The 27,629-nt window shown below is 43.4% G+C and overlaps 1 protein-coding gene across 8 annotated transcripts in view; it reads left to right on the top strand.

The window, feature by feature from the left end:
- rnf220a (ring finger protein 220a) overlaps positions 1-24,992 on the top strand; it is a 200,373-nt gene extending 175,381 nt beyond the window's left edge. For 5 of the 8 annotated variants that reach the window (XM_008290870.1, XM_008290871.1, XM_008290874.1 and 2 more), the window contains 7 exons: positions 3,622-3,814; positions 3,909-3,964; positions 4,818-4,929; positions 14,463-14,574; positions 17,376-17,570; positions 18,002-18,076; positions 23,150-24,992. In XM_008290870.1, coding sequence (XP_008289092.1) covers positions 3,622-3,814; positions 3,909-3,964; positions 4,818-4,929; positions 14,463-14,574; positions 17,376-17,570; positions 18,002-18,076; positions 23,150-23,221 — 815 coding nt within the window. In that variant the 3' untranslated portion in view covers positions 23,222-24,992. The remainder of the gene's footprint in view (positions 1-3,621; positions 3,815-3,908; positions 3,965-4,817; positions 4,930-14,462; positions 14,575-17,375; positions 17,571-18,001; positions 18,077-23,149) is intronic. The other 3 variants (XM_008290876.1, XM_008290877.1, XM_008290878.1) reach the window with 1 other exon arrangement.
- The last annotated feature ends 2,637 nt before the right edge of the window (positions 24,993-27,629 follow it).

The raw sequence follows: 27,629 nt of genomic DNA, 5'->3' as shown, positions 1-27,629 counted from the left end.
TATCCATCCTGAAGGAGGAGCATTTAACATGAATGGAAACTCAGATTTTCCATTTAGTGTATTAAATGAATGCTTTGGGTGTTCAGAAAAAAAAACAAAAAACAAAACGTGCATCCAGAAAGTAATGGCCATGATTTTGAAAAACTGAAATGGTGAAATTGTTGTGAATCCATTAAACAGGTGATTTTCACAGCTTCACTTAATTAAGCAGAATTTGGTCAGTATTTGGTCAGCGTAGGAGCTAAGATGCTGACGGTGAAGAACAGTTTTTGTTTCTCTGTGTCCTTCGTTTCCCATCATCTGCCCATTGTCACTGTTGGATGTAGACATAAAATGCCAAAAAAAGATATTTCTTCGCAAGGACTTAAGAGTAATTGATGTAATCGTAGCTAACCATGGTAACGCTAGATTGTTCTGTTACAATCACAGTTCTTATGGTCTCTACATCGGATTTTCATTTCTGTGCGGTAACGTTTTTGAGGCAACACACACCCATGAAGGCTAAGTGCATAAACCCTAAATACACAACTTTAAAGTCCCTCTCCAGTCATTGATTTAACCCCTAAAAACTCACCTCTGTGCATCAGCTACATATCCACTGTTTTATTTCCATGGAAATAGTCTCTTATTGCATTAAAATGGCTTAGATTTAACGCGACACTGTTGAATCCTGCAGAAAGTATAATCTAGATGTAGGATGTCCCTGCCTCCCTGCTCGCTGCAGATCAAGCACACCAGCTCACCTACAGCTCTGCTCAAACCCTGTGTAACTGCTCTAAACTGCACAATGGCAGGTTGTAATATTGGAGTAATTCAGCCATACCAAGTCTGAGTCTGTGTTTTCAAAACCGTCAGTAGTACACTGCAGTTTCAAAGTGGAAATCCTCAACTGTGGTGTTGACAGAGATGATCTTTAAATTCATCGTTAGCAGCCATGCCTGTGTGTCCATGTTCCACCTCCTGATGTGGTGATCAACTGGCCACAACATCTATAGTCTGACCAGTTGATTGGATTGTGCCCCGACCGCCACTCCCACAACCACTACATCTCACTGGAGCACGTGTAGCGGCGCTTCCGTGGTTTGGAATTGAAGCTATCTGTTTCCCTATCATCTTGTTGGTCACTCAGTCAGAGCTGATGGATTAGAAAGCTGGCAGCACTCACAGCTTCTTATTTACGTCGCTCAGCTTGGCTGACCCCGGTGCACCCTCACCGATTTCTACTGTTCAGCCTGTAGTACTCGATGACACTCAGTTGTACAATTTCCTGGATACTGATGTCATCAGGCTTTTGTGCCTGGTGCTGGAAGACTCAAAATCATTAGCAGAAACACAGCTTTCTAATTAGAGGTTTGGTGAGTATGGGGTATGCAGGATCCAGTGGTCATATTGGGAATTAAAAATCAGAGTTTGATAGCTTCTGCAGCATTGATTTTTTTTTTTTTTTTAATGTGTCTCCTGCAAGTGTATGTAACGTAAAATAATAAAATATTGCTGGTTTGCTCCTTTAAATATTATTTTTTTGGCTTTTCTTGAAGAGGTTAGTTGAAGAGAGGCAGGAAAAGTTAGGGAGAAGAGTGGGGAAGGACATGCAGAGAGTCTGACTCGATTCATTGCCACTGCATCGGGGACTTAAGCCCCTATACATGGGTCACCTGCTTAACCAGTTGAGCCACAGGGACGCCCTGAAGTGCTCCTTAAAAGGAGGAGTGGAACTTAAAATGTGACCTGTAACATGATAGCAAATGAGTCGACAAAGTGTTGTAAATAACGTACAGGTCTACAAAGTGATGTGTGCAGAATAGACGACAAACAAAATCTTTTATGTTTAAAAAACACGTGGTGGAAGACTGTACCTCTTTTCTTGAAATAGTGAGTTTTTACCAAAATCAAGGTGCTTAAGCTGAGTCTAAACAAGGCTTTTTATTGAGGATCAGTGCTTAGGAAGGTTAGGGAAAAGTGGGAGAGTCAAATATATCGTATGTCGCTGCTTTGACACGCGTTAGTACGACATATGCCCCGTTCTTCTACCATGCCCTGAAAAACTATCGCCTCAGTAGCTGAACAGGCTGCTAGATTTACACTCCGTGGCCATTGTTCCCATATGTTCCCCTCTGCCGCCGAGACCAAATAAAAATTAAAAGGTCCTTTTTATTTGATCACTAAAAACCATGGGTCTGCTGTAAAACGGCTTAGCATTGGTGGCGCGTTTTATCGCGGTGGCTTTGAGTCGCACACGTTCCCGCTTTCTCCTCCTTTTTCATTTTTTATGTTTTTCTCGAGTAAGAGTGAATTACGGAGTTAGGCAGGAGGAGAAGCGGCAGCCGTAGCAGATGTTTAAATCCCAGAAAAGTCCCGGAGACGAGCCCCAGCGGCTGATTTGCACTTTGACAAAGACACCATAGTGCAGTGAGATACGGCAGTGCACTGAGAGCAACTGTTATAGGAAGTCTAGTATTGAGACTCGCACACTGGGACAGGCGGGTTAAATAGGATGGCTGTCAACTCTCTGTGGTGCCCCACACACACCGCACACTAGTCCAGCTGAGAGCTTGTAGAAATTGGAATAGGTGTAAATAAGATGGCTGTCAGGCCTGTCACTGGTAGACCCACACAGACAGCTTCAGAGTCACAACACACACAGTTTGAACAGTGGTGTTGGCGACATACACACTCGAACACACACACACACACACCTACCTCTGCCTACCTTTGCGTGGAGGATAGACATGGTGTAAGTGACAGGTAGACAGACTCGCACACACACACACACCTTCAAGGGGTTGGAGAGACAGGGCCTAAGTGACAGAGGGACAGACAGTCTCAAACAAACATTGAAGAGACACCTCTAAGTGACGGACACACACACATAGCCGGCTCTGTGGTTAAGTGGAGCTGAAGGGAGCAGTCAAGCAGTGGTAAGGGTTTGTCTGAGCGTTCATCACTGGGTTTATAGAAGTGCCACTCACACACACTCTCTCACACACACACACACACACACACGTGCACACTCCCTTTTTTTCTCGTTTTCTCAGAGATTGATGGGTGAGGTGTCAGTCTCCATCAGTTCACCCCAAGTCTACATGCCGTCTCTCTCCTTGCCTTCTTGTCTCTGACCAAATCTCCCATCTTTTTCTCACCTAACTCCAGGATTTCTAAAAAGTCTTTAATTTGGAAAACTAAACTTTTAGTGCAGCTAAGTTTAACTTTTAAAATGTCTCAAGAAGTTAGTGGAGGTCTCAGTGGAGTTTCTGTCACCCTCTTACACAGATTCTGTTGTATTTAAAGTATATTTCTAGTGTTTCGAAGACAGATGCTGATAACGTCTGACTGTGATATCAAGTTGGAAGTTGAGGACAAACAAATTAATTTTATAAGCTGTTCTGTCTCACAAGACATTGTAAAAAGACTGCACTTAAATAACGCTTTACAAGTTTGCCTTGCAAGATATGTCTTTGCGATTGTGGTGCTTTTGTTGTTTCATAAAAGAGGCAGAATTGTAAGGCTAATAATTTAAGCATCTCTGTATCAGTTATTCAACAACATTCACTGATTTTTGTGCCCTTCGATCTACCGATTAAACAAAAGTAACACTGCAAATTGTTCGTTCTCTTTTCGCAGGAACAGGTTTTGCCACGTGTAGTATCAAGGAGAGCGCAGCGGACAGCGACGCCGACCTTGACGTGGACGGAGACGACACTTTGGAGTACGGCAAAGCCCAGTACACTGAGGCCGACATCATCCCCTGTTCTGGTGCTGGAGAGGACCAGGGAGAAGCCAGGGAGAGAGAAGCACTACGGGGAGCTGTACTCAAGTATGGAGGCTTGACTACCAGACATACTACCAGAATGCTGACTTAATTCTACCATTGTTACTTAAATCATTTCATTTGTGTCTCTTTGTTGCAGCGGCGGGATGCCTTCTAACAGAATAACGCCTGAATTCTCCAAATGGGCCAGTGATGGTAAGGAGATGTTGCTTTGACATGTACCACCTACCTAAACACTGCTGCAGACCACATATACCTTTTCACTGTTCCCTGCTTGCTGTGGCCTCTTTCAGCAGGATAATGTTTTAATCATTATTTGATAGTTGACCATTCGGCCCCCAAAACCCATCAGTGGGTTTGAAAAGCATGTTCAATTTTTTAAAAAAGCCAAAATTACACCATTTGTCAAAGCCAGACACTGAAAAAACAAACAAAAAAAACCATCAGATTTTCTAAATTCCAACTGTCCTGGAACTAATCATGTGTGACTTATGAGTCCACCTTAAAAATTAACCAATTCTAAGCTTAAGATTGTAATAGTTCCTTAAAATCACTTTATCCTACATGTGTAATTTAACAATTAGCCAGAAATAAAGTGTTTGCAACAACCAAGAGAACACAAAAAATTCTGCACTCCGTTTGTAAATGAGATGTAATAAATACTCACGTGACAAAAATTTAGGGACATTTCAGCTCAAGTGCAGGTTAGACATCGAGGTGATAGAGTTTGTAGGACTTTTTATTGCCGTGAAAAATGAGCCCACAGTGAGTAAAAATGTGACAGGAGCAAAAACCATTCACAGAGTTCGGGTTCTGAGAGTTAATCTTTAATGTGACTGAAAATCCAAATTGTTTTCATCGTGTTATGTCTGGAATTTTAACATTATGTGTCTTCAATGAATGATTGTTTGACCATTTCTCCCACAAAGAGCTCATTAGCTACATAACTCACTTTTATATTGTATCTCATCTTTAGCAGTGAGCTAGGTGAGTTCTTACTGCAGCTGGACAAGTCACCATTCAGCATTACCTGTCTTTGTCTTTACAGAGATGCCTTCAACGAGCAACGGAGAGAGCAGCAAGACGGACCCCAGCACTCCTTCATCTTCCTCCTCTTCCTCCTGCGTCCCACGTACCTGTAAAAACAGCGAGATTGAAAAGTAGGTAGCACAGAAATACGCACAAACCTGCACACCCATGTTATGATAAAGTTGTGACAGAGAATGACTGTCCCACCTCCGTATCTCTCACTCTCATGGCGATTCCGTGACTTTCTGATGAGTTCTCTTACTGGTGGGAGAGTCCACTTGTTGACCGTCATAAATGATAGATTTTGAGTGGATTGTGTTTTTGCTGGGTGCATGTGTGTGCATGTGAGGGTGTTGCTGGGTATTGATTTTCTGTGTCGTCGTGTTCTCTGAGAGCACCAAGCTGGCTGAGGATCATTATTAGACACAAACAGGTACTAGATGCACAAGACACATGCAAAATGTATACACACAGTATGTGGTTTTGGAATATTTTTCAAGAGAAAATCTTCTAGAAAGAGCAAAGACAGAATATCAAACATGCCATCCAGTTTTCTTCCAGAATGGCTCGACTGCTATTTGAATTTGGGAAACTGATTATTATTGAGCAGAATGATCTCATATTGACAGTCGGACATTAAAACCAATCCGTCTCACCTGGCTGGGTTGTAAGCACACCCACAAACAGACACACCTACATGTAGACACACCCATCTCATATTGACAGTCGGACATTAAAACCAATCCGTCTCACCTGGCTGGGTTGTAAGCACACCCACAAACAGACACACTGCCCTATTTATCAGAACACTTTGTGTGTGACAGGCCAGCGCTCTGTAATTCCCTCATTTCCATCTCCTCATTCACATTCTGCTACAAATAAACAATCTCCCACTTACACACACACTCACACGTCTCGTCCCCCGATGGGTAATTGAGGTCAGCTCATTGCAGGAGTGAGAGAGAGACACTGGTGGGGAAGCAAGCAAAAAGAAAGAGGGATTTGGTTGATTGGTTTCATCTCCATATCTGGTATATTCTGCTGTCCTTTCGCCCTGTATACGAACACACACACATTAGCTTGTTGCCTTCCACTGATTCCCTTTGTCCACCTAAAGCGCTGTGAAGAATAACCCCCGCTCTCATCTCATTTTTCTAACCTTTCCCTCTTCAGTTATTCCCACTGGCAAAATACTAGAGAAAAGTGACAGAGCTGTGTTTGTCCTGTAACCAGATCCCTAAATTACAGGCCAGCTCCCTGATCAGTTGTAGCCTGACAGTGGTGGAAAACAAACAAAAAGGCTTTTTAATTCATTCCAACTTGCATGTTCTCGACTGTCTCCATGTTTACAGCTTCACATAACGCGTCCTTCTTCACCTCTGGGAGGGCTAAATGTGATAAATGCTTCATTTAAATGAATCAATCAGCACTCTGTGAGCGCGTGTGTTCCACATATTAAATATCAGCAGAGGGGATAACAGGTGAATAAGCAGAGCAGCTTGAAGAGTATTGATCAGAAACAGCACTGCAAGGCAGGAACTGTGTGAAGTGTGTGTGTTTGCTGAGCCAGGGGGAGCGTTTAATAAATTGTTGTCTGTGGTAGTTTTATTTTGTGTGTGTTTGTGTCTGCGAGAAAGAAGATGTTGACAGGTCAGTATTGATGCTAAGGTTACACCAATCGGATCCATCGGTTCAGTGTTAGTGCTGACCCGATGCTCTCAGTAAGCAGATCAGGTATCTGCTTGACAGGACGGGTCCACGTATTGTACAGTTTCTTCTTCAGTGTTGCAAGAGTTGTAAGTTCAGAGTTCATAGTTGGGCTGTGAGTTACCCTCAGTCAGGCAGGCTGCCAGCTGAGATTTTAGTGTTAAAGCAAACCCAAGCATTCCTGTTAGTACACAATTTTTCACTTACTGAAAAGAAACAGAGCACGCGTATCATATAAGTAAAAGGACTGCATAATTATTCAGATATTTGGCTTCCCACAATGAAATGAAAATGATTGTGATATTAAAATCTAAAATGTGCAGAGAAAACAGCCCATGTAGATAAAATCGCTTATATTCTGACATTAGAACATCTTATTTCACCCTCTTCAAAGGAATTTTTGGTCTGAGCTGCTGAGCTGCAGTAACCGAGTGGAGACTAGAGGCTTGTCCATGCACAGCACGATGCTTCCTGCATGCAATTTGAGAAATTAGGGAACATAAATATCAGTAATGGCTTCAATTTCTCTGCAGACAATCGGATGTTATAACTTTTTTATGACACAAATGCCGGCGTGTGTCTCAACATGATGTCCTGGCTTCGGCTTTAGTGGCCACCTGGAGCAGAACATGCCTTAATCTAAGTATCCATTTAAAGGAAGCCGACTAGATGCTGAATGATTGCATTGGAACAAGCAGTCAGCTGGCTGGCTGGAACAATTCCCTGCCTCACTCCTCTCCGCTCGCTATAAATGCACGTATTTGTGGAGCTTCTGTGCCCCTCCGTCCCCAAATGAAAATGAGATTTGTCTCCTTTCGTTACATTGATACATTGTACACGCGTGTGTGTGTCTCTGTATGTGTGTGTGTGTGTGTGCGCGTGTGTGTGCGTGCATGCATGTGGCTTTGCACAGGGCAGCGTTAGTGAAATCTCTCTCTCTCTGTGTCTCTGATCCCAGATGGGTAATGATCTGGTCGCCTCCCGGGGCGTCCTCGTTCCCCTGCTCATTCCCCTGCAAGATAAATGAGCTCACACACACACACACACACACACACACACACACACACATATATACACGCATACACATACAACGCCTGAGACGCTCTTTCCCCTCCAAGATAAATGGTCTCTCCAATGCCGCCAATGCGATTGCTGCCAAATTTGGTGCTCCAGCTGGAACAATGCGGAGAGATTTCCATGTGGTTTCTGCAAATAATTGAATCTGTCCTCAATTTGGAAGTGATGAAGCTAGATTTCTATCCTCCAACCCCCACCCCCCCCGACACACACACACACACACACACACACTTACATGCACACCGGCCAGTCTCCATCTCTGCCTTTCTCTTCTCTTCGCTTTATTGCTCCGTCGCTAAACTGCATTTCTGTCTCTTGCCCCCTTCTTTTCTCTTTCCCGTTTCTCTTGTTCGTTTCATCCCGTCCTCTGTCTCAATTCTTCTCAGGCACTTACAAGATCCCCCCCCCCCCCTCTCCTTTTGCCTTTTCGCCATCTGAGGCCCACACACACAGTGACACACACGTATCGGGCAGAGGCAGGGGAAATCAATAGTGACTTAAATGTTTTATCATGGTGTGTCAGTGTAGTTAAGGCCTCGGTTAACAGGGCACAGCAGAGAATGACGCTCTGAAGGGATTTACCGCTGCAGGTTTTTTTTTTTTTTTACTGCACATACATGTGAGAGGTTTATATCACTACCTGGTGGGTAAAATGTTTTCTAGAATACGGCGCCAAAATGCTTTAAGAATTAATTGATGTGTAATTTTATCATTTGTTTGCACCCGTGTTGAGGGAGAAGCCGAGTGAGGCCAAAATGTAGGTAGACAGTAGATTAAGACACAGGACTGATTGAGATGGATGGTGGAGAGCTTCAGCCACACACACACACACACACACACACACACACACACAAACACACACTAATGAAATGAGAAATAGCCCCACACACGTTGGGGACACGGCGCTAAATAGAGGGGAGGCAGGGCCATCTATCTGTCTCTGTCGGGCTCTCCTGCTTGCTCTCCGCCATAGGGATGAGTTGAGCTGGAAATGCACCGCAGTTTCACTTTCTTTCTTTCTTTGGCTCACATACGTGCACACACCATCCACACGGCCCTGAGGGGCAGTAACTAAGTTGGAGCAGTAGCATGTTGTGTGGGTAGGAGTTGTATATCAGTATAAGTTCCTCAGGTTTTATTATGCCAAGCCTTCAGATCAAGGCCACAAGTTAAAACCTACTAGACCGGGTCCTCCTCCCAGTGTGCTCACAAAGCCTAAAAACACTCAGACATAAAGAAGACAGATGTACAGCACATACCAGTAAATATCTTTAATCACAGGAATACACATAAATATTTAGACTGTTGTACTGACCCAAAATTCACTCAACAGAGTCCCAGACACAGATCAGTCCAGTGTTAAATATAGACTGAATAATGTAGGTGTGGGTTTAAACGTTTTTTTATTCTAAAGATCTGCAAAATGCACAGATTTGCTTTGTTTAAATAGTCTTGTGTCATCGTGGTTATTTGTTCTTCCTCTATTTTATTGGCAGAGATTAATATACACTGCAGTCAGGCGGCAAAATTATAATATTTAGTCAACACTCGAACCCTACATTCCAACTTGTTCTTTAAATTGTCAGTATAAACAGCATCGTTTGCCAAATATATGCCCTTGCATGCAGCATTCATGCAACATACTACTTTATCACTGCATAAGCTTTGGATGTCTTGCTCTTATATTCATCGCGGTCTACAGTATAAAATCTACGTTAGTGTGCTCTCAGCAGCTCAGATTTGTTACTTGAGCAAGACTCCGTGACTTAGATGTAGGGCTGGACCTGAATGTCCAAATATTCGGTCGCTGTGCTGGTTTCGGGATACCAATTTTGATCTCCGAATGTTCAGCTGATGGCGGGAACGCCCGCCCATATTCGGGATATTCGTCATTAGTTGGACCTAATATCCAGAGACCAGAAATTGCTATTCGGACCAGCTCTGCTTACATGACATATCTTCAACTGCACAGAGGATTGTGGTCCAGAATGCTGACAAAAGCATACTTTTTGGCATACTGCATATAAAGACATACTAGATCTTTGTTTTTGCCACGCCATATAGTATGATAGTATAGACACTGAGCCTGCACCTTAGCTAGTTGTGTTGAGGGACAAAGTGGCAACAGATTGTAGACATAATTAGTTTTATCAACTTAACAAGAAATCCTGAAGTAACTCGACTTCTGGCAGCAACTAAAGATCTTTTCTGAGTAAAAAGCACCTTTCTGTCTGCGATTGGAAGTGAGCTGTATGTTTTCCAGTTCAGCAAGACCAAGATGAGAGCGAGCTTTCTGTAATAGAAGGATCCTTCTGAGTGAGAGTCAAAATCCAGGACCCTCCAGTTTTCGGAGCTCGTAAATAATAAGTACGCTACAGCTGTTACTTCATGTTGTCAGATACATTTCATTGACATTTAATATTTAGCTGCTCATTTAGTTTTTATGCTGTAACTACAGAATAATAAACTTTCATTCCAAACTATCGCGTTTCGACCTTCTCTGCCAGCAAAAGGGAATTAGAAGCCTCAGTTACAGTAAGTCTCCGAGTTTAAGTGGTTCCTGGCGAAAGTTTTTTACAAATGTTCTATTAGGGGTTTTAAAGGATTCAAATTTGATGTAATAAGCAGAATCGAAAGCACTAAAACACTATTAAATCACAACCGTAACACACTGCAGTTCAATGACCACCACTCATACAACCTATACAACATGTGTAGGATATAAAGCAGCATAAATAATTTGTCTCCTCCTGAGACTCCCATCCACCGCTACACTGAGAAACTCTCAGACTTTTCTCGAGCACTTTTCTGACCCAGAAATACCTCGCATTTCAAGATACAACCCAGACTGAACCGTTAATTTGTTTCTCCTAGTCTACATGACATGTTTGCTAAACCTGGTCCCAGAGTGAGATAAATTTTCCCATTTTGGCTCCGAGACTGAAAAGGTTGAAAACCCATGAGCCAGCTTAACTCCGTGGCATACACAAATAGCGCACAACGTTCTAAAACTCAAGGATTTTTACTTGTGGATCTTGCTGGTTTGAGAGGCTGTTTGTCTCCCTGCATGTCACATTTTGCCCCAGAGGGTTGTCTTTCCTTCGCTTGGCCCTGTGAAGTCATCCTCTTCTCTTATTTACCTCCATTAAATCTCTGCACTCCACTCTCACTTCCCCCCTCCAGCCCTTGTTTAGATGGCCACGGCCGCGTTAAGAAAGATTAACGTGTTTTTACTGCATCGGGACATTAAACAATTTCTTTTTATAAAATGGCTGTGGGAAATGAATATTCATTCTCAAGATAGAAGAGACAATAGGTATTAGATGTGAGTGCTTTTGAGAGAAAATGAGCCATACAAATCTTTTTTTAAGAGTAAAACTTTCCCTCCCCGTCTCCTTTATTTGCCCCGCTTCAGACGAGGAAGGAGACCCCCTTTAGCGGAGTTTTGTGGGTGACTGAGTGACAGAGGGATTTATTGGAGCTGTTAAAAGAAAGACACAGCCTTGTTCGAGGGACAACCCCCCGTCCAGCTCCGTCCAACCCAGAGTCCACTGCTGCTTTATAAGCTAGCAGGCTAATCAAGGCTAAATGGCTTTTTACAAGCTCAGCACTAATAAGAGGAGAGGGTAAAGCAGTTTATAGGGCACGGGGGTGGCGAGTCAGGCTAGGTCTTTATAGACACTGGATGATGATGACGGGGTTACGGGGAGGAGCTCGTACAGGTCAGCTTTACCCAGAGATCTGAGGGAGGAAACAGAACGACTGGTTATATTTGTGGTGGCACGGCGGTGTTCAGTCAGAGGACTTGACCCAACCAGCCTCGTTGTGGAGGAAGAAAAGTGATGTAACTCAATGTAGGAATCATTAAAATATCTATTGTTTACTTTTGTAAGGGGCAGTACCCAACAAATGGAGATCTTGATCATTTTGAGATGAATTTAAAGCAAGAAAATGCCAAAAACAGGGCTTCAGCTAAGGATTTGTTATCTTTCATTATCAACCTTACAATCAACAACATCAACAGAATCAAGTAGTGATGAAGTAATAGCCATGGAACATGAAATTATTCAACAAGTCAGACTTCATCGAATACTCAAAAGAAGTTCAAGCATTAATGAAGTAAAATAGTGTCCTTAATGACACGTGTAGGCATTAGCATTCCTCCAGTACTGCGTAGTGTAAACGTGTTGAGATATTACAACTGTCCATTGTGTAGTGCAGAGTAGTTTTACAGTGTAGGTGAGCTGGTGTGCTCGAGCTGCAGCTTGTGAGTGGAGATAGAGGTGTGGACTAAATCTAAAGCAATGGTGTAGAGTTACATCTCAGCTAGTTTAAAGTAGGAATGGGCTGTTTTTATGGGGGGAAACTTCTGGGTGTTGAACTTCGACACAAAGAGATGAGTTTTGGGGGTTTAATCGGTGGGCAGAGGGGAACTCTAACAGAGCTGAGATTATCTTTTAGCTGTCAAAGGCTATGTTTGGGTGGAGGAACCCTGCAAGCTTTATAGAAACAGAGGTTCATCTTAGTCACCTCTTCAACACCAAACAAGTCTATTTTTCAGTTGTCACATTGGACAGGACAGCCTAGGATTTGGTTTGATTTCTTCAGTAACAGTTGAAACTTTTAACGATGTCCATCACAACAGCCAAGTTAGGTATCAGGTGCAGGAATGCCCATTTCCTACCTTGTATGTAGTTGGACATTTAAGTAGTAATGGTGTGAGATGGAAATAGAAATGAAAAATGAAAATAACATCAGGTTTAATGAAGGATTAGGATGTTGTTCTGGAATCTTCAAGGAATTTTTAGCCCTCTGTTGTGGCTTTTAGTAATATTCAGAGATTGTTTGGGGCATTTTTGCTCTTCCCCTCCCATTAATCACCATTACATGCTCTAAGTACAGTGGAGCCATCAAAGTTTTGTGAGAATTTCTGCTGCCACTGGAAAATCTTGTCTAACAAGGCCCCTCCGCTGAGCTTTATAGTGCAGCTTAACACGGGGTGTGTTTGAAGGAGTCTGGTGATCGCCGTGCAAACCGGAAATGTTTAATTTTAATTTTGTCTTCAATTTAGTTTCAATGTTCAATTTATTTTAATGAGCCCGTTTGATGATATGGAGATACGGCGTAAAGCTGCTGCTGTTGCTCGAAAAAGGGATTTACGGAAACCTGGCTTTCAGAAGGAAATTAAGAAAGTCCATCCTTGTTTCCTTTCCCCTGTAGCGGTTCCCTTCTGCTGTTTGAGGAAATGGACACACACACACACACACACACACACACACACACACACACACACACACACACACACAGCCACTTATTGCTCTCACCCTCCCTTTCCCTCTCTCCGCTTGTCCTTCCCCATCCAGATCGATACCATAGATCAGCTAGCTATCAAGCTGCAAAATGACCACATCACCATAAATACACACACACACACACACACACACACTCCTTTTAACACACATACACACACACACTACTATTGCATCTTGCCAGAGAACGAGTGGATGGCTATAATAAACACCAGCTGGCTCATGTGGTCTCGTCTCCCCGCACCGAATCATCATCTTCATCAGCGTTGCGGTCCGTACGTCGTCCGTATTGATTTCGTTATGGCTGCTTCATATGCTGTCGGACAGTGTTAAATGCACATTTTCTGTTATCATGCTACGCATTAATCAGAGGCCGCTCAGAGGCAGGAGGAAAGGTAGGATGCTGGATGGAGCGAGTTGGAGGAGAGAGGGATGAAGCAAGGACACGTGGAGATGAGGAGATAAATACAGTGGCCAGGAAATAAATTGCAAGGGATAGACGGACGTGGGGACTGATAGGAAAACACAACAAAGAAGACGCAGGGGATGGAAGAGGTGAACGTGAGGTCTTAGAAAGAAATGACAGGGCATTTAAGTTGAGCAAAGGAGGGTGGAGCAAAAATTAAAGGATGGTGGGAGGCAAGGAGGGGCTGAAGTTGTAAATCTGTGGTAAGATTGGACCTTTGAGGATAGAGATGTGTTAAATAGAAGGATGTAAATGCTATATATTGAACACAGAGAGAAAGGAAAGGGATTCAGAGATGGCCAGCTGTGTCCTGATGGAGAGGAGGTTCGGTGGAAACAAGATGTTCGACATAGTGAGGAACAAAAAGAGCAGGTTTGCGCTGCATCAAAAGGTCATATGAGCATCTGTAGAGAAATTAAATTCAACACACATACCATCATTTTCAGACTATTGAGCACACCTGAATATAAGCCACACCCACTAACTTTAAAAAGAAAAACTATTTGTACATATACAGGCTGCACTTGTCTATAAGTCGCAGGTGTCCACGTTGTAACATGAGATATTTACACAGAAAGATTTTTTTGTAACTTTTAATTTAATACATACCGGTAACATACACAAATAAATGCTTTTCTCCAAACAGTGCCTGTAACACGGCTGGTTAAAAAAATAAAAAATACAGCAGCCTACCAGGAAAAGTCATTGATCGCTATCTTCCTTCCTCCTTCCTCCCATAAATTAGCCGCATTGTTGTTTAAGCCGCAGTGTTCAAGGCGTGTGAAAAAAGTAGCGGCTTATAGTCTGGTAATTGAATATAGTAAAATCACATAAAAACACATTTGGGCACAGTGACTGATGACTATAAGGTCAACCCCAACGCAGCTACAGACAAAACTTGGGTTCAGAACACCAAAGAGGAGATTCGACCAGTTTCCTTCTGCTTTTGTGTGTCACTATGAAATTCACTTCAAACCCGACCTGAAAAAACGACTATATATTAACCGTCTTTCTTCTCTTTGTGGACATGGACTGGCCTCATCAGTGGTGACTGCTGTGGACCTGAACCTAAACCTTTCTATGTCTGTGTCTTCCTCTGTCTCAGGGTAACGGAGGAGGAGTCCACGGCCACCACTATGGAGGCTCTGAAGGCTCGAATCAGAGAGCTGGAGAAGCAGATACTGCGAGGAGACCGATACAAGTGTCTCATCTGCATGGTGAGTATGACATTAATGTTTGTCTGCACATCAAGCCTTCATTGAGGTACCGCGCCTTTGTCAGAAGGTGCAACATCTTCAAAACTGTTCAGCCAGTGACAGGGTTTATAGTGACTAATTTTGCTACCAAGGAGGATGTTGCTCTTGTCTCTGTTTGAGCGTAGTAAACAGTCCCTCCCTCCTATACTCAGATTTAGCAAATTTTCAATTAGACGCACACAGATGCTGAGTCCCAGTCCAGTGGTGAGATCCTCCAAAATCAACATTGTTAGGCCAAATGCGCCCCAGAGGCATCTGTCTCATGTTGAATGCTTCTCCACATTCTTCTTCATAACCCAGATTTGCTGTATTTCTCACTTAGGAAAGAGGTTCAGGGATCTCTTAAGATATCCATCCTTCTCTGAGGGTCTATCCCTCTTTCAGTGTAGCTGCTCAGTAATCATACTGATCACTGTGCAAAATGATAGAATTCCCTTTTCCACTCATATCTTTCCCTTCAAGAAAATAACATTTATACAAAATGCATTTACCTTCAGCAGAATCATTTTTACTTGATCTCTAGTTTCTAGCTTTGAGTGACAGGTGGTCATTTTATGTAATATGACTTCATTCTGCTGTATTCTGGATACTTGTGCTGCATACGTGTGCATGTAGGAACTATCCGCATCTCATTTCTCCAGTTTCTGGGAGCTTCCCTCTTTACTATTTGAGTGCTGGTGGTGTTGCTGTTGTGTTGTGGCGGTCGTAGCCCTTGCATGGCTTTGCAAGTCGAAAGGATTGTCTGCTGGCATGAATGATTGTTGTGCTACAAAATGTCCGGAGCTAATCTTTTTTGCTTCATCGTCGGGTTTAAAGCAGGTGTTTCACGTAAGAAAAATGGAATAACATATGTTTAAATTATAAAGTGTGTTCACGGCTGTTGCAGCACACAATCTGTGCAACATCTGTACAAGTATTGCTTTGTTAAGTGAAAAGATGCTCCTGCGCTTCACGGCTTGTATCGGCGATTGATTGGACTCAGATCAATAATGTCGGCCACGTGTCTTTTCGTTGGCGGTATCAGGCAGACCGAGGGACAATATTCATGTTCATCAGACACTTGAGATGCAGCTGTTACCCACATCCCCGCATCAGTGTTTGTGTTCCCCACTTTGTGTCAAGTACCCATCCTGTCATCCTTCAAGCTTGTGGACAGTGCAGCGTCGGCATCCTGCGCTTGCTTGCTTGTGTGTGTGTGTGTGCGTGCGTGCGAGTGTGTGTAAAGCGGGTAATTACCGACGCCTGCGCTTCCTAAAGGTCGCTGGTCGCCTGAGGTGACACGGAGGGCAAGGCACAGCGATCGATCACTCACTGCCCCATGGACACTCGGCTCTTCTCTGCTCATCTGTCACTGTCCCTCATCTCTCACACACACCGCGGCATACTGAGAAACACAAACATGTGTACGCACACTCGACGTCCTCCATCTAATCTGTCTCTGTCTGTCTTTAGCCTGTCACTGTGCTCCCTCCCTGTCACCGTGTCTGATCTAAAAGTCATCAGATTACTCTCACTAGTTGGCAAGAGAGGGGGGGGGGGCGCATTTTAAAGAAGCTGGAGGTTTCCACTGCCGCCTCCTAGTAGGAATACACTGGATATATTGAGAAGCACACGTTTACACAAATTTTCTCCAAGTGTTTCTTTCTAAGTGTAACCTTTACATTGTCACATGGCTGGACATTACTGGAAAACAACCAAGCCGACTCAAGTTGTCCCTTACTTGGTTCTTCAGGGAAGCTTGAGTGGATTTCTACCCCCACCTACTGGACATTTTAGGAAGGGAGATTACATTTTTTTGTGTTAAGATTTCTGAAAATAGTTTCGCAATTGCATTTATTCAAGTGATTCATAGCACTATTTTTATATGTGACACCAATTAATATTGGTAGAAATTTCTGGCTGACTTTAATTTATGCAACAGAAAGAAATTTCACATGTAAGTATTCCAAACAGCTACAGTGTTGGAAAAGTAAACTACATCTGTTGGGTAACGACGTATAATTTAGTTTTAAATTGCCTGAAATCGCACATTTTTGTGCTAACCTAGTTTATTTGTTTCATTCCTGCCTGTATGTCATTGTGTAGGACTGCATACAGCTGATATCATGCAACAGATAGAGAATAAGAAAATAAAAACAGAAGAATACAGCAAACCAAAGGCCAAGAAATAAAACCACGAGGCTTCATGGATAGACAGTGGAATGCTAATGAGGACATTTACTGGGTGAATAAAGGGCATAATTGGACCTGTGAATTATGTTCATATTTCAAATACTCGGAAATATTTTAAACATCTCTTCCTGTTCTCAAAAGGAACTTTAAAAGTAAAACATTATAGGTATACTTATCAGCTTAGCACCAGAATGATACTCGTCACGCTCACCTTGGTGCTTTGTTCTGTTAGCATGTCAGGTCCAGTCAGTGAATTTTGTAGACAATTATTTTAATATGTAATTAGCTGCACTGCGAGAAATTTAAAAAATGTAACCAATGATGAAGATTTCCTAAAATTCCAAGTTTTTGCTCTTGACTTTAGTCGTCGTGTCTTTTCAAAGTCAAGCGAAGCGGCTTCAGTCGTTGGCTATGTCGCTGTTACTGTCTCCGACACGTGTGTGTGTGTGTGGGTGTGTGCGTGTTTGTCCACACGCGTGTTTGCAGCACTGTGGTGTTTGTGTGTGCGCGACCAGTTCAAGCCCGGCTCTATGATTAGCTGCCACCTTTCGCCCCCTCTCCTCTCCCACCCTCACCCCCTCCTTCCGCAGAGGAAGCCTGCTATCCAGTCAGGCGCGGAGATCAAGAGCATAGGGGCGTGGCCAGGGCCCCGGCCACTGGCCAATGAGGTCGGAGAGAGGCAGCCTAAGTCCCTCCCCCTCGGCCTGTACTGCCTGTACAGGGGCCTTGTGATTGGTGGCTACGGCAGCGGCATAAAGAGGCTCCTCCCACAGCCCCTACGGAGGGTAAGGCACTCCCTCCCTCCTCCGCTCCTCTCCCTTCCCCTCACCCCTTTCATTCCTCCCTCACCTCTCCGTTCTTTTCATGACGAAAAGAAGAGAGCGCCCGGCAGGGCTCGTTCACGGCTTTCTCCCTCATCTTCTCCCCCCTCTGCCTGCCTCCCTCCGTCTCTGCTCGTTGCCTGCCCGATGTCCTGTCTGTACGTTCGCGTATGTATGTGTGTGTGTGAGACCTGCAGGTTGCCGGTTCAGTTGCCCCCATGCTGCCTTGCTCAGTGGTTCTGTGGCTGCTGGCTGTGTCGTTCCATGGTTAGTGGTTTGGTACTGTTGGTTGGTCAGGGAATGTACAGTGTTGGTTGTTTGTTGGTAGCTGGCATGTGTGTGTCCCGTGAATTTGGTCTAATTTCTTTGTTTTCCTTTTCTTTTTTTATGTTTAGGACTCCTACACGATGCCGCTCACCTCCATCCAGTGCTGGCACGTCCATTGTGAAGAATGCTGGCTCAGGACTCTGGTGCGTTCACACTCGCACACTGGTTCACATTCACACACACACACACACACACTCTCTGCTGCAGGGCACCTCCTCATGACATGCAGTTATTGCAGCCTCATTTCATAGTCGGTGAGTTTCTCTCTGTATTCGTGCCCCATAGGGAGAAACTAAAATGGAATATTCCCCAAATGACCTGTTCTCTTGCTGCACGCACAATCCAGGCAATGCAAATACTTGTAGTCTCAGAAGGGGAAAAGCTTAGATGGAATGGTCCCCAAAAGGCTTGTTAAAATGTTGGAATAAAGTGGTCAACTCCAGCCTCCAATGACTTCTACACAGCGCCTCAGGTCTGCACACACACTCACAGCGACACACCACAGTGCTTCTTGTTGGTTATTAGTTAGTCTAATATATTCAGTAGTGTGTAATTAGCTGGTGCTAATGTGGTAAATGGAGCGCAGAGGAAAACAGTGTTCCTGCTGCTGGGAGGATAAACAGTCTCCTTATTGGCTTCCTCTGATTTCTTCGCCGTTATCGCCTCTTTTCGCTCCACATGCTCTTCGATGTTGTCAACTTTCTTGTCTCACCTCATTGTACGTTCCTTGTTTCTCGTTCTGTCGCCTTTTCTCCCTCAAGCCTCGTTCCAGTCAGTGGCGTACTCAGTTGCCACTCAGGGAAAGGATCACTAACAAGCTCACCGTCAACGCCGCTTTAGAGCATACAGTGCAGTGCAGTCGCTGCAGAGATGAATGTCATGCCAGATGGAGCATATGTCTGCATACTAATAAAGAACTTGTGTGGAGTCGATTAATCTGAAGATCACACACATGATCTATCTCAGAAGGCATAAATATAGTGATACTGTGTGTCAAAAACACAACAAAAACAAATAGATCCCAAAAGCAACTAGTATTATTAGCAAGAATGCATCCAGGCCTGAAGTAGCAGAACCAGCTGTTAAAGAGATTACAGAGAAATATCTTCGACATGTGCATCACAGAGGATCAATCCAGATACTAAAAACCCTCTCATGGTCTCCAGGATTTTTTAAAGCACCACCAGTAGGTTAGAATGGAGATTTGTGTAACTTAAGGTCATGACATGATACCCAAAAAAAAGCTGATGAAGTATCTCCATCAGCTTCAGCGAGCATTCGAGTTGACAGTCATGTTATTGAATCACTGGAGCATTAAGCTCACAGGTGATAAAAGTTGAAGAAATTCTGAGAGAAGATCTTTCTGACGAACTCCAGCAACACTGGTTGGTGAACAGGCTGCGTTTTTCATCTATTTAGCGATGACTATCACAACCTCACAGTCAAGTTGTGTGCTTATAGGTTTGTAGTTGTGTGTTTTTTTTAAATGCTTCGGGCCAGTTTATCATATAAAATTAAAGTAATATAAACGGAGCCCTTTTTTCTACTCCATTGAATCTATGTAGAGCCTTTGCTGGAGCTTTCACAAGTGGCCATTGCAAGCATTCATACTTGTGTGTCATTCTGCACTTCACCAACACAACTAAGTGGCTCATGCTGGAGTTAATAAATGCTGAACAACCGTTACTTTTACCAAAAACACTACAAGACAGAAAAATCAGAAGACATTGGAGCCAAATGAGCCTTAACAAGCACTGATGGAGGTGTGAAGACTAGAAGACATTGTGTGGCTGCACTGGCAGTTGTGTTCGTATTATGAGCAACCCAGATGGAATTACAGGCGTTACATATCACATTCTGTTTCACTGAAGCATTGTTTTTGTGTAGATACATGTGCTGTGTTTACACCAAGTGAAACAACACTGTACAGAGACTTTTAGGGAAGTGCAGGTCAGGTTATAGTGTAGCGTTCGCTGCTACATGCTAGCAACAAAGATCCAGTGCAGAAGTATAAATTAAGCTATAGATTGCTTCCCTTTTTCAGGTTTAATTAGACGTTTCGATGTGTTAATGATTGTCGGGAACATGCATTCAGTTTAGGATCAATAGTGACTCATGCACAGTGGCAGTATGTGCATGTGGTAGAAATCTTCATCTGTATTTTGTATTTAAATATCTCTGTCTTTAAGAGGAAGCATTCTTGAATGAGCCCCATTGTTTCCATCTGCTGTGTACCTGTATCCTCTAAGTGTGCGCACAGACGCTGCCACCGCCGCTCTAATGTATGGAGCATTAAACTCATAGCCCGGAGACAGCTATAAAAACGGGAGGGCCAAGCTGATCAAAGTAAATGCCCGGGAATCTAGTTAACGTCAGCCCAGCCCCTTACCGCTTTAATAAGCAAGGCAGCTGGAGCGCAGCGTGACGAGCACACACCCACACACGCTTACCGCCCACACCAAACGGGAGCACACGGCTCCGACAGGCGCGCAAACAAACAGGAGGAATGCTTCCTCGCACGCTGCATCAATTAAAAAGGGTATCGCGGATGCATACGTCTGCTTCATCATGTCATGGGGAAGTGACAGGTGGAGAAAGTTCAGGAGGTCTGTCGCTTCTCTGGAGACAAAAATACATGTTAGTCTCATGTGTAGATGAAGCGTTCGGCCTCGTTTTACACATTTATGAGGTTTTCTGACCACAGCTCCCATGCCAACTGTGACTGCAGAAGCCCTTGTATGTGCATTTTAAGCCACCCCTAAACTTTTCTACACGTCCTCTTTCATCCCTTTTCGTCGTGATCACACTTTCCCCTTCTTCTTCCAAGACGGTTGTGAGTGCTCTGGAGCCACAAATCCTCTTAGCAGGAGCGTGTGATATCTGTCAGACTCTTCGACCACCTCGGTCCACTTGAGGCTGTGTGAATACGCCCTTCGGACAACCTCAGCCCGCGCTTAGAGTTTATTCAGTGGCTTACAGGAAAAAGAAGCCGATAAATCCTCGGGGGTCAGACGAGCTCGTACGTTCACGGTGACCGCCGAGGGTTTTTTTTTTTTTTAAGCGCGGGCGTTTCAGTTATGAGATCTCTGCATTCTGTTGGGCCTGTGTTAGATGTTACACCTGGTGGTTTTTGAGGGGGGAAAGACTAAACTCACACACTTTGTACAGATCTTCTACACACGACAGCAGACTGGTGAAAGTCTCCACATACCAGAAACATACTTTCACGATGAATGACGATCGGTTTTGTACTCGGAAACATGTTTAACGGGTCACTTTTTGGGGTGGTGTAATATTTAGAATGGCATTAAATCATCACAGGGGGAAGCAACGGCATTTTAATAGTTATTCATAGCTATGAGAACACACATTATAAACTCAGTGATTGCTGCAGCTTCCTCTCCTAGCCCAATCCAGATGTACCGCTATACTTCATTTATTTACATCGTCTAAGCTTTTGACATTTATATTTCTTTGCACACAACCAGTCCAAAAGCAGCACAGTGAAACTATTAGAAGGAATGCAGCCGGCAGTTAGCAGCCAACACAAGAAAGCTGACTGGTAGAGAGGCAGCGGGGGGAGAAAAAAAAAGACAAGGTTGGAGGACAGTGGTAGAGACCACCCAGTCAGAATGTTGTTATGCTGTCAGCCCTGTGTTCCATATTATCACCTGCTGCTTTACTGCAGATGGCACACTATCAAAGCAGCGCAGAGGGAGAGGAAGAGGGCGACGGGGAAGACTGTGAGATGGTACCGTGCTGCACACAGGCAGGGTTTAGATTCACATGTGTGGAGGCGGTAGAAAGAGCTGCGTTACACATTTTGATGCGTCCGTCTGGCATTGTTACTGAACATGTCAGAAAGCTCATTAAAATATGAACTGGTAGCGCCTACATAGATCAGCTGTGTTGCAAAGAATGACTGATCCTGGCTCAGTGTGTTTTTTTTACCCTGCCAGCCACCAATTCAGGGCGTACAGTCCCGTGTGTTTGGTGAGTTTGTCACGGTGATAAAATCAGTGTAGAGCAGCATCTTGGAGGTGACTACAGGCTAACATGTAGTCCTAATGGGCCACGTTTCAGTCACTGCTTCATACTTTTCTGACGACACTGAAAAATATGTAAATGAGAACGACTTTAGTGAGAGTTCAGCTGGATTAAAGTACAGAACATGTGAGCACAGAGAGCAGGAGAGAAGTTAACAGAGGTGTGGAGCCTTCGTGTTGAATAGCACCTTTGTGTTTCCTCTTCAGGTGTTTGTGCATTAGTGATGCTGGTCTATGAGAATTTGAAGTACTCCTAATACTTCTGAAGCCGTGGGTCTTTAGACCATAGATATATATATAACAAAAACTAGATGTCTTGTCCGCGCTGTCGGCCAATGGAATCGCACGGCCACACTGGCTGCCATCTTGATACGGTCCGCTCGCTTACACATAACATTGTGTTGTAGTGGTGCATGTACTTTTTAAACAACCATAACTTGCTCAGTTTTCTACTGATTTTCAAACGGTTTGGTTTGTTATAAACGTCAGAGGTGTAGTTATAACACTGCACTCATGGATAATTCTGTTACAATCTCATGGCCGGTAATAATTACTATTTTAATTATTTTGTATTTTATTTGTATTTTTGTAATTTGAATTGTCGCCATGTTAACAACGTTTTGTAAGAAACCAAACCATTTGTATATCCGTCAAGATTTCAGCGAGATAAGAGTATTTACGTTTGTGCAGATCACTCACCTTCTTTCACGTACCACAGGTTCCGCCAGAGAGGTTCCCCGTATCAAGATGGCCGTAGGGTGATCCTGTTCAAAACGCCGCCTTAAGACATCTAGCCTTTTTTATACATATCTACGCTTTAGACACCTTTATTTCCTCACTGATGGAACTCTAGTAGAGCCACCATTGTCTAAAAATCAAGCATTGAGTGCAGGTGACCAATGACAGGAGTCCAAAACAATGACATCATGATACAGCAATTGCATACTGATGCTGGAAAAAGCACTTTTTTTATTCAACTGAACTGAATTCAAAACCATGTATTCCTTTTTTAGTGCTGATGTATTCTTTTATGTTGACTATTCATGGCAGCCGTACTACAGAATGTCCACAAATCTGGAAATCATCATCATCACAGGAACACACGTGTCTGTGAGTGATTCAGGTATCAGCCATTTAAAACTCATCTGATTGTCTCTCCATCCACTACAGGGGAACAAGAAGCTGTGCCCGCAGTGCAACACCATCACCTCGCCCGGAGACCTGAGGCGTGTCTACTTGTAAAGAGCACAACCCCTGCCTCTTCGTCCCTCCAGTCCATTCCTCCATCTTGGATTCCATCTCCCTCCCCCCGTCAACCGTCATTTGTTTTCTCTCCTTCGCGTGGCCTGAGCCAGTAGCTCCCGAGCCTCTCGCAAGAGCATTCATAAGACAAGAGGGTGAAAGTAGCTTGAGCATAAGACTGAGCAGCACTCACTGACTCTCTGGCTGGCTGCCTTGTCCACCCGCTCACACACACACACACACACACACACACAAAAGAAAATCTGGAGACCTGCAACCCCTCCGATGGTCAGCAGGCCTCCCTGACTCTTCTAGATGTAACGTGGGAGTGTCTTCCACTGATGGACCTTTAGTCGGTGGAGACCCCCCCAACGCCCAGCTAAGCCCTGCTGAGACCTGGTAGCTTCACGCTGCTGGAGGTGGACCTGAGAGGAACTTCTTAATACAGAATATAAAAACTTCTTTCCCCCCCCCTGCTAGCTCTTGTCTGACATGTCAGTGGTGCTGGACAGCAGGCTCGACCCTGATGACTTGACTGAAAGCTTCTTTTGTTTTTTTTGTTATCTATTGCAGAAAGAAAACTTCATGCAACTGTTGCTTAAGAGAATTAAAAAAAATAAGGGGCCTGTCCACTAAAACTGAGCTTTCAACCAAACTGAGAATAACCTCACAACCTTGAAAAGGAGTTTGACACTCGCCCTCCTCCACCTCTTCTTCTTCTTCTTCTTCTTCTTCTTCTTCTCACGAGCCCTGCCCTCCCCCCTACTTCCCCTCTTTTGTGGTGTTCTAGTGAAGTAAACCAAAATTTCTCCCCCCCTCCAAGATGCAGTGCAAGCACATGTAATATAGTTCTATGTATGTTTACAATGTTGGGTGTAAATGACATAGAGTTCATACACATGTACACACAAACACAGACATTGCCATCAACAGACACACACAGAAGTATATAATATCAAAGTCCTGTTTTTAGTTGGAGGGGTTTCGGGAATGATGTTTTGGGGGGGTTATAAAAAAAAATGGCTGGAATAAAAGAAGCCTTCTGTATTTTTTAAAAAAGAAGATCATTTGAAGATCCGTTGAAGTTTTATTTGACTGTACAGGAATTTAAAAAAAAAAAAATTTAAGTAATAATAAACTACTCAAGACTAGATGGTCAAGATTTAGGTGGTGTAATTTTTTCTGCAGAGTATCCTGGAAAACTGTAGATCTGATCACGAAGCGAGGACAGATGCTGTGTTAGTTTTATTAAGTGGAGAGATTCCTATTGCCCAAGATTTTCCTGCAAACGAGCAGAACGATGGATTTAGTTGAAACATTGTCCAGCTTGAGCCTCTTCTTTTAACCTCCTATCAGGTGGAGTAACAACATGCTCAGATCATAGTCTAGACACTTTTTTTGATTTTTTTTTTTTTTTTTTTTACCCCTACATGTCTCAAAAGAAAGCTTTTTCCATTGTTCCCATACTGCTATGCTGCAAAAGAGGTCCCAAACTGGCAAACCCAAAGGGCAGGTTCTTTCTAAGCTATAACGAACGAGGCAAGTCTCTGGAAAAGAAGGATGGCCAAGGCTGAACTGGCAACCTCCAGAACCCGCAGCATTTCTTCTCCCATCCCTCCTCCTCCTCCCTTCCCCTTCCCTTTACGGCAGCAGCATCAGCAGCCAAGGTGGTGGTGTGCTTTGTGTTTGTAAAACTATGTATTCTGTGATGTCTGTATTGTTGTAAGAAATACTGGAAAAAAAAAGAAAAAATAAAACTTCTCAAATACCATGAGTGGTCCTGTTCACGCAGCCCGGGCGGCAAAACAAGACACGGTGAAGACAAGTGTTCAAGGTGACGAGGATGGCCTTAACGCAAGAGACACGTTCTGTTCATGTGCTTTTTAATAGACTTTATGTGTGTCAACAGTGTTCGCTCTCTCACAGGGACTTTTTTTTTTTTTTGCTCCAGTCGGACGTTGATCATCTTCCTTCACTGTTAAATCCTGTAAAAGGCTCACGGTTTAAACACCTTAAGTTGTCAGAGAGAAATAAATGGGGTTCGGGATCCTTCTTTTTTTTTTTTTTTTTTAACACAATGGCTAATTCTGGGGCAAAGAAAGCATGAGTCATCTTTATTTTAGCTTCATTTTCCTTTGTTTAGCTCGTTATGTAGTTCCACGTCCTGGTAGGGACAGAAAAACAGGACGCGACGCTGAGCGGTTGCATTTACGTTGCAGTTCCTCTGAAGTTGTTGATTCGAACTTGCCCCAAAGATTAAAAACTGCACAAGAGAATTGTGTCAGAACTAATTTGTGTCTTGTATATTCTTGGAAATGGTACATGTCTTTCCCGTTTGTAAACTACATTTGACATTAATTAAATAATTGTAAATCTCAATTACCCCCCATGGCTTTTCTTGTTTCAGTTCCCCGTGCTACTGCCAGTGCCTGTTTGCCAAGAAACCAATTTCAGGTTGTTTTTTTTTCTGCTGCTGAGTTCTTCGGGACTTTGAGCTAATGATTTATTTATTCTTCCATCATTACTTTAAATTAATTATACCTCTGATGCAACTCTGGAGAGTAGCTGAAGTATATCCTCGGCTTATACCGACATACATTAGCTATTGGCTGAAGTGTAGCCACCATGGTGTCCAACTTGTTTTGCCAGCTCTACCCAAAGACTATAAAGGTGGACGTAGTCTGCAGGTTGGAAAAGTGGAGCCAATGTGAAAGTGCTTTAAGCCTGCATTCTTTCTAATGGCCAGCAGGAGGCGACTCCTGTTTGCCAAAAGAAGTGCGATTGTATAGAAGTCTAAGAGAAAAAAACCCAACTTCTTACTTGATCAGTTACCTCAGTAAACATCTTCCGAATAGCTTTATGGTGTCAGTTGATAGATTAACATCTATTTCAATAAAACATGAGGTTCATTTTGTAAAGTATAACCTCATATACAGTAAAGTGGACAACTAAGCAGGGTATGTTTTAGAGCAGGACTACCTTGCAATTATCAGGCCACCAACGTATCTGCATCCATAGCGTCCACAAGTTCTCAGTCAGATCTACCCTGAGCTTCTTCGGCCCAATTTCAAACTCAACATTAACACGGTGTAGCTTTTTGTTTTTTCTTAATATCAAATCTGCACTTAAAGGAGCCAATTTCAAGCCTGTTCTAGAAGTAAAGAAGAAAACAACAGAACTTAAAACTTACTGCACTGCTTTAATCAATGGATATCCACAATGCAGCAGTGTGTAGTTGCTAAAAAGCTGAATACTGAATGGAAAAATTAACTATAGTACAGGTTTTCTGTATTAAAATTGATTTACAACAATACAGCCACAAGTTATTTATTAGCTACAGCCTGTGTGTGTGTGTTTATATTTATGTATATTGGGGGGTTTTTCTTCATATTTGCATCAACCTTTTTGTTCTGGATGCGGCTCAGTCCAAGTCGAACATCTTTGGAAAGGTTTGTTCTTACTGCTGCTCAGAAACTATCATAACAATCGATGCCGCCACACTAAAAGCCTGCTTTCCATAAGGTGAAATAACCACATGTATATACGTGTTAGATCATTGTCGGAGCGAGTCATTAAAGCAAGTGTTGTCAGATGCTAATAACATTTTACTACGAGGGAGGAAACCACAGCAGGAGGTGAGTCTTGTTTAAAACCCAACTGGTTTGAAATCAGTTTTGGATGGCGAGGCGCCACGCTGGTTACACTGATCCCAAAACCACAATGTCTCAGATTCACATTCCTGCCCGAGAACATTCACCCCAACCCCCTCTAACCTACATGTACTGTGGAGCTGCTGTAAAGCGCGCTGCTGAATTTGCTCAAATTATGTAACATCACCAAATCCTCCTGCCACAATAAATAGCAGTGCTCCACAGACAGAAGAAAAACAGTTTACTCATAAGAAAAACATTTCTGACATACATACACCATCTCATGACTGCAAATCAGGTCAGAAAACGGTTTGCAAGACAAAGACAGTCAGTTTAGAAAACACTTTTATATGAGCTGAAGTGCTGTGATGTGATGACCGTCCAGAATACTTAAACATCAACAACGACAGCTGAATGTTATATTTCCACATCTGTTAATAGTTTTCTATTTATGCTTGAGATCAGCCTTAACCTATAGGAAGTGGATCGTGCAGGAGGGAACACTCGTTGCTCAATTTCCTGTTTCTGTAATGCTGCATTTTGACAATTCATGTTCAGAAGTTAAAGTTGGGGCTGCAAGGTGGCTCGGTGGTTAGCATCGTTGCCTCGCAGCAAGAAGGTCGCGTCCCAGTGAGGACGCCCGGGATCTTTCTGTGTGGAGTTTGCATGTTCTCCCCGTGCAGCGTGGGTTCTCTCCGGGTTCTCCAGCTTCCTCCCACAAGGCCCAAAAGCATCCATCCATCCACTATCTATACACC

This window comes from Stegastes partitus, unplaced genomic scaffold (assembly GCF_000690725.1).
Source record: "Stegastes partitus isolate 25-593 unplaced genomic scaffold, Stegastes_partitus-1.0.2 Scaffold700, whole genome shotgun sequence".
Lineage (NCBI taxonomy): Eukaryota > Metazoa > Chordata > Actinopteri > Pomacentridae > Stegastes > Stegastes partitus.
Note: the sequence above shows the minus strand (reverse complement) of the source record. Positions and strands in the feature narration are given on the sequence as shown.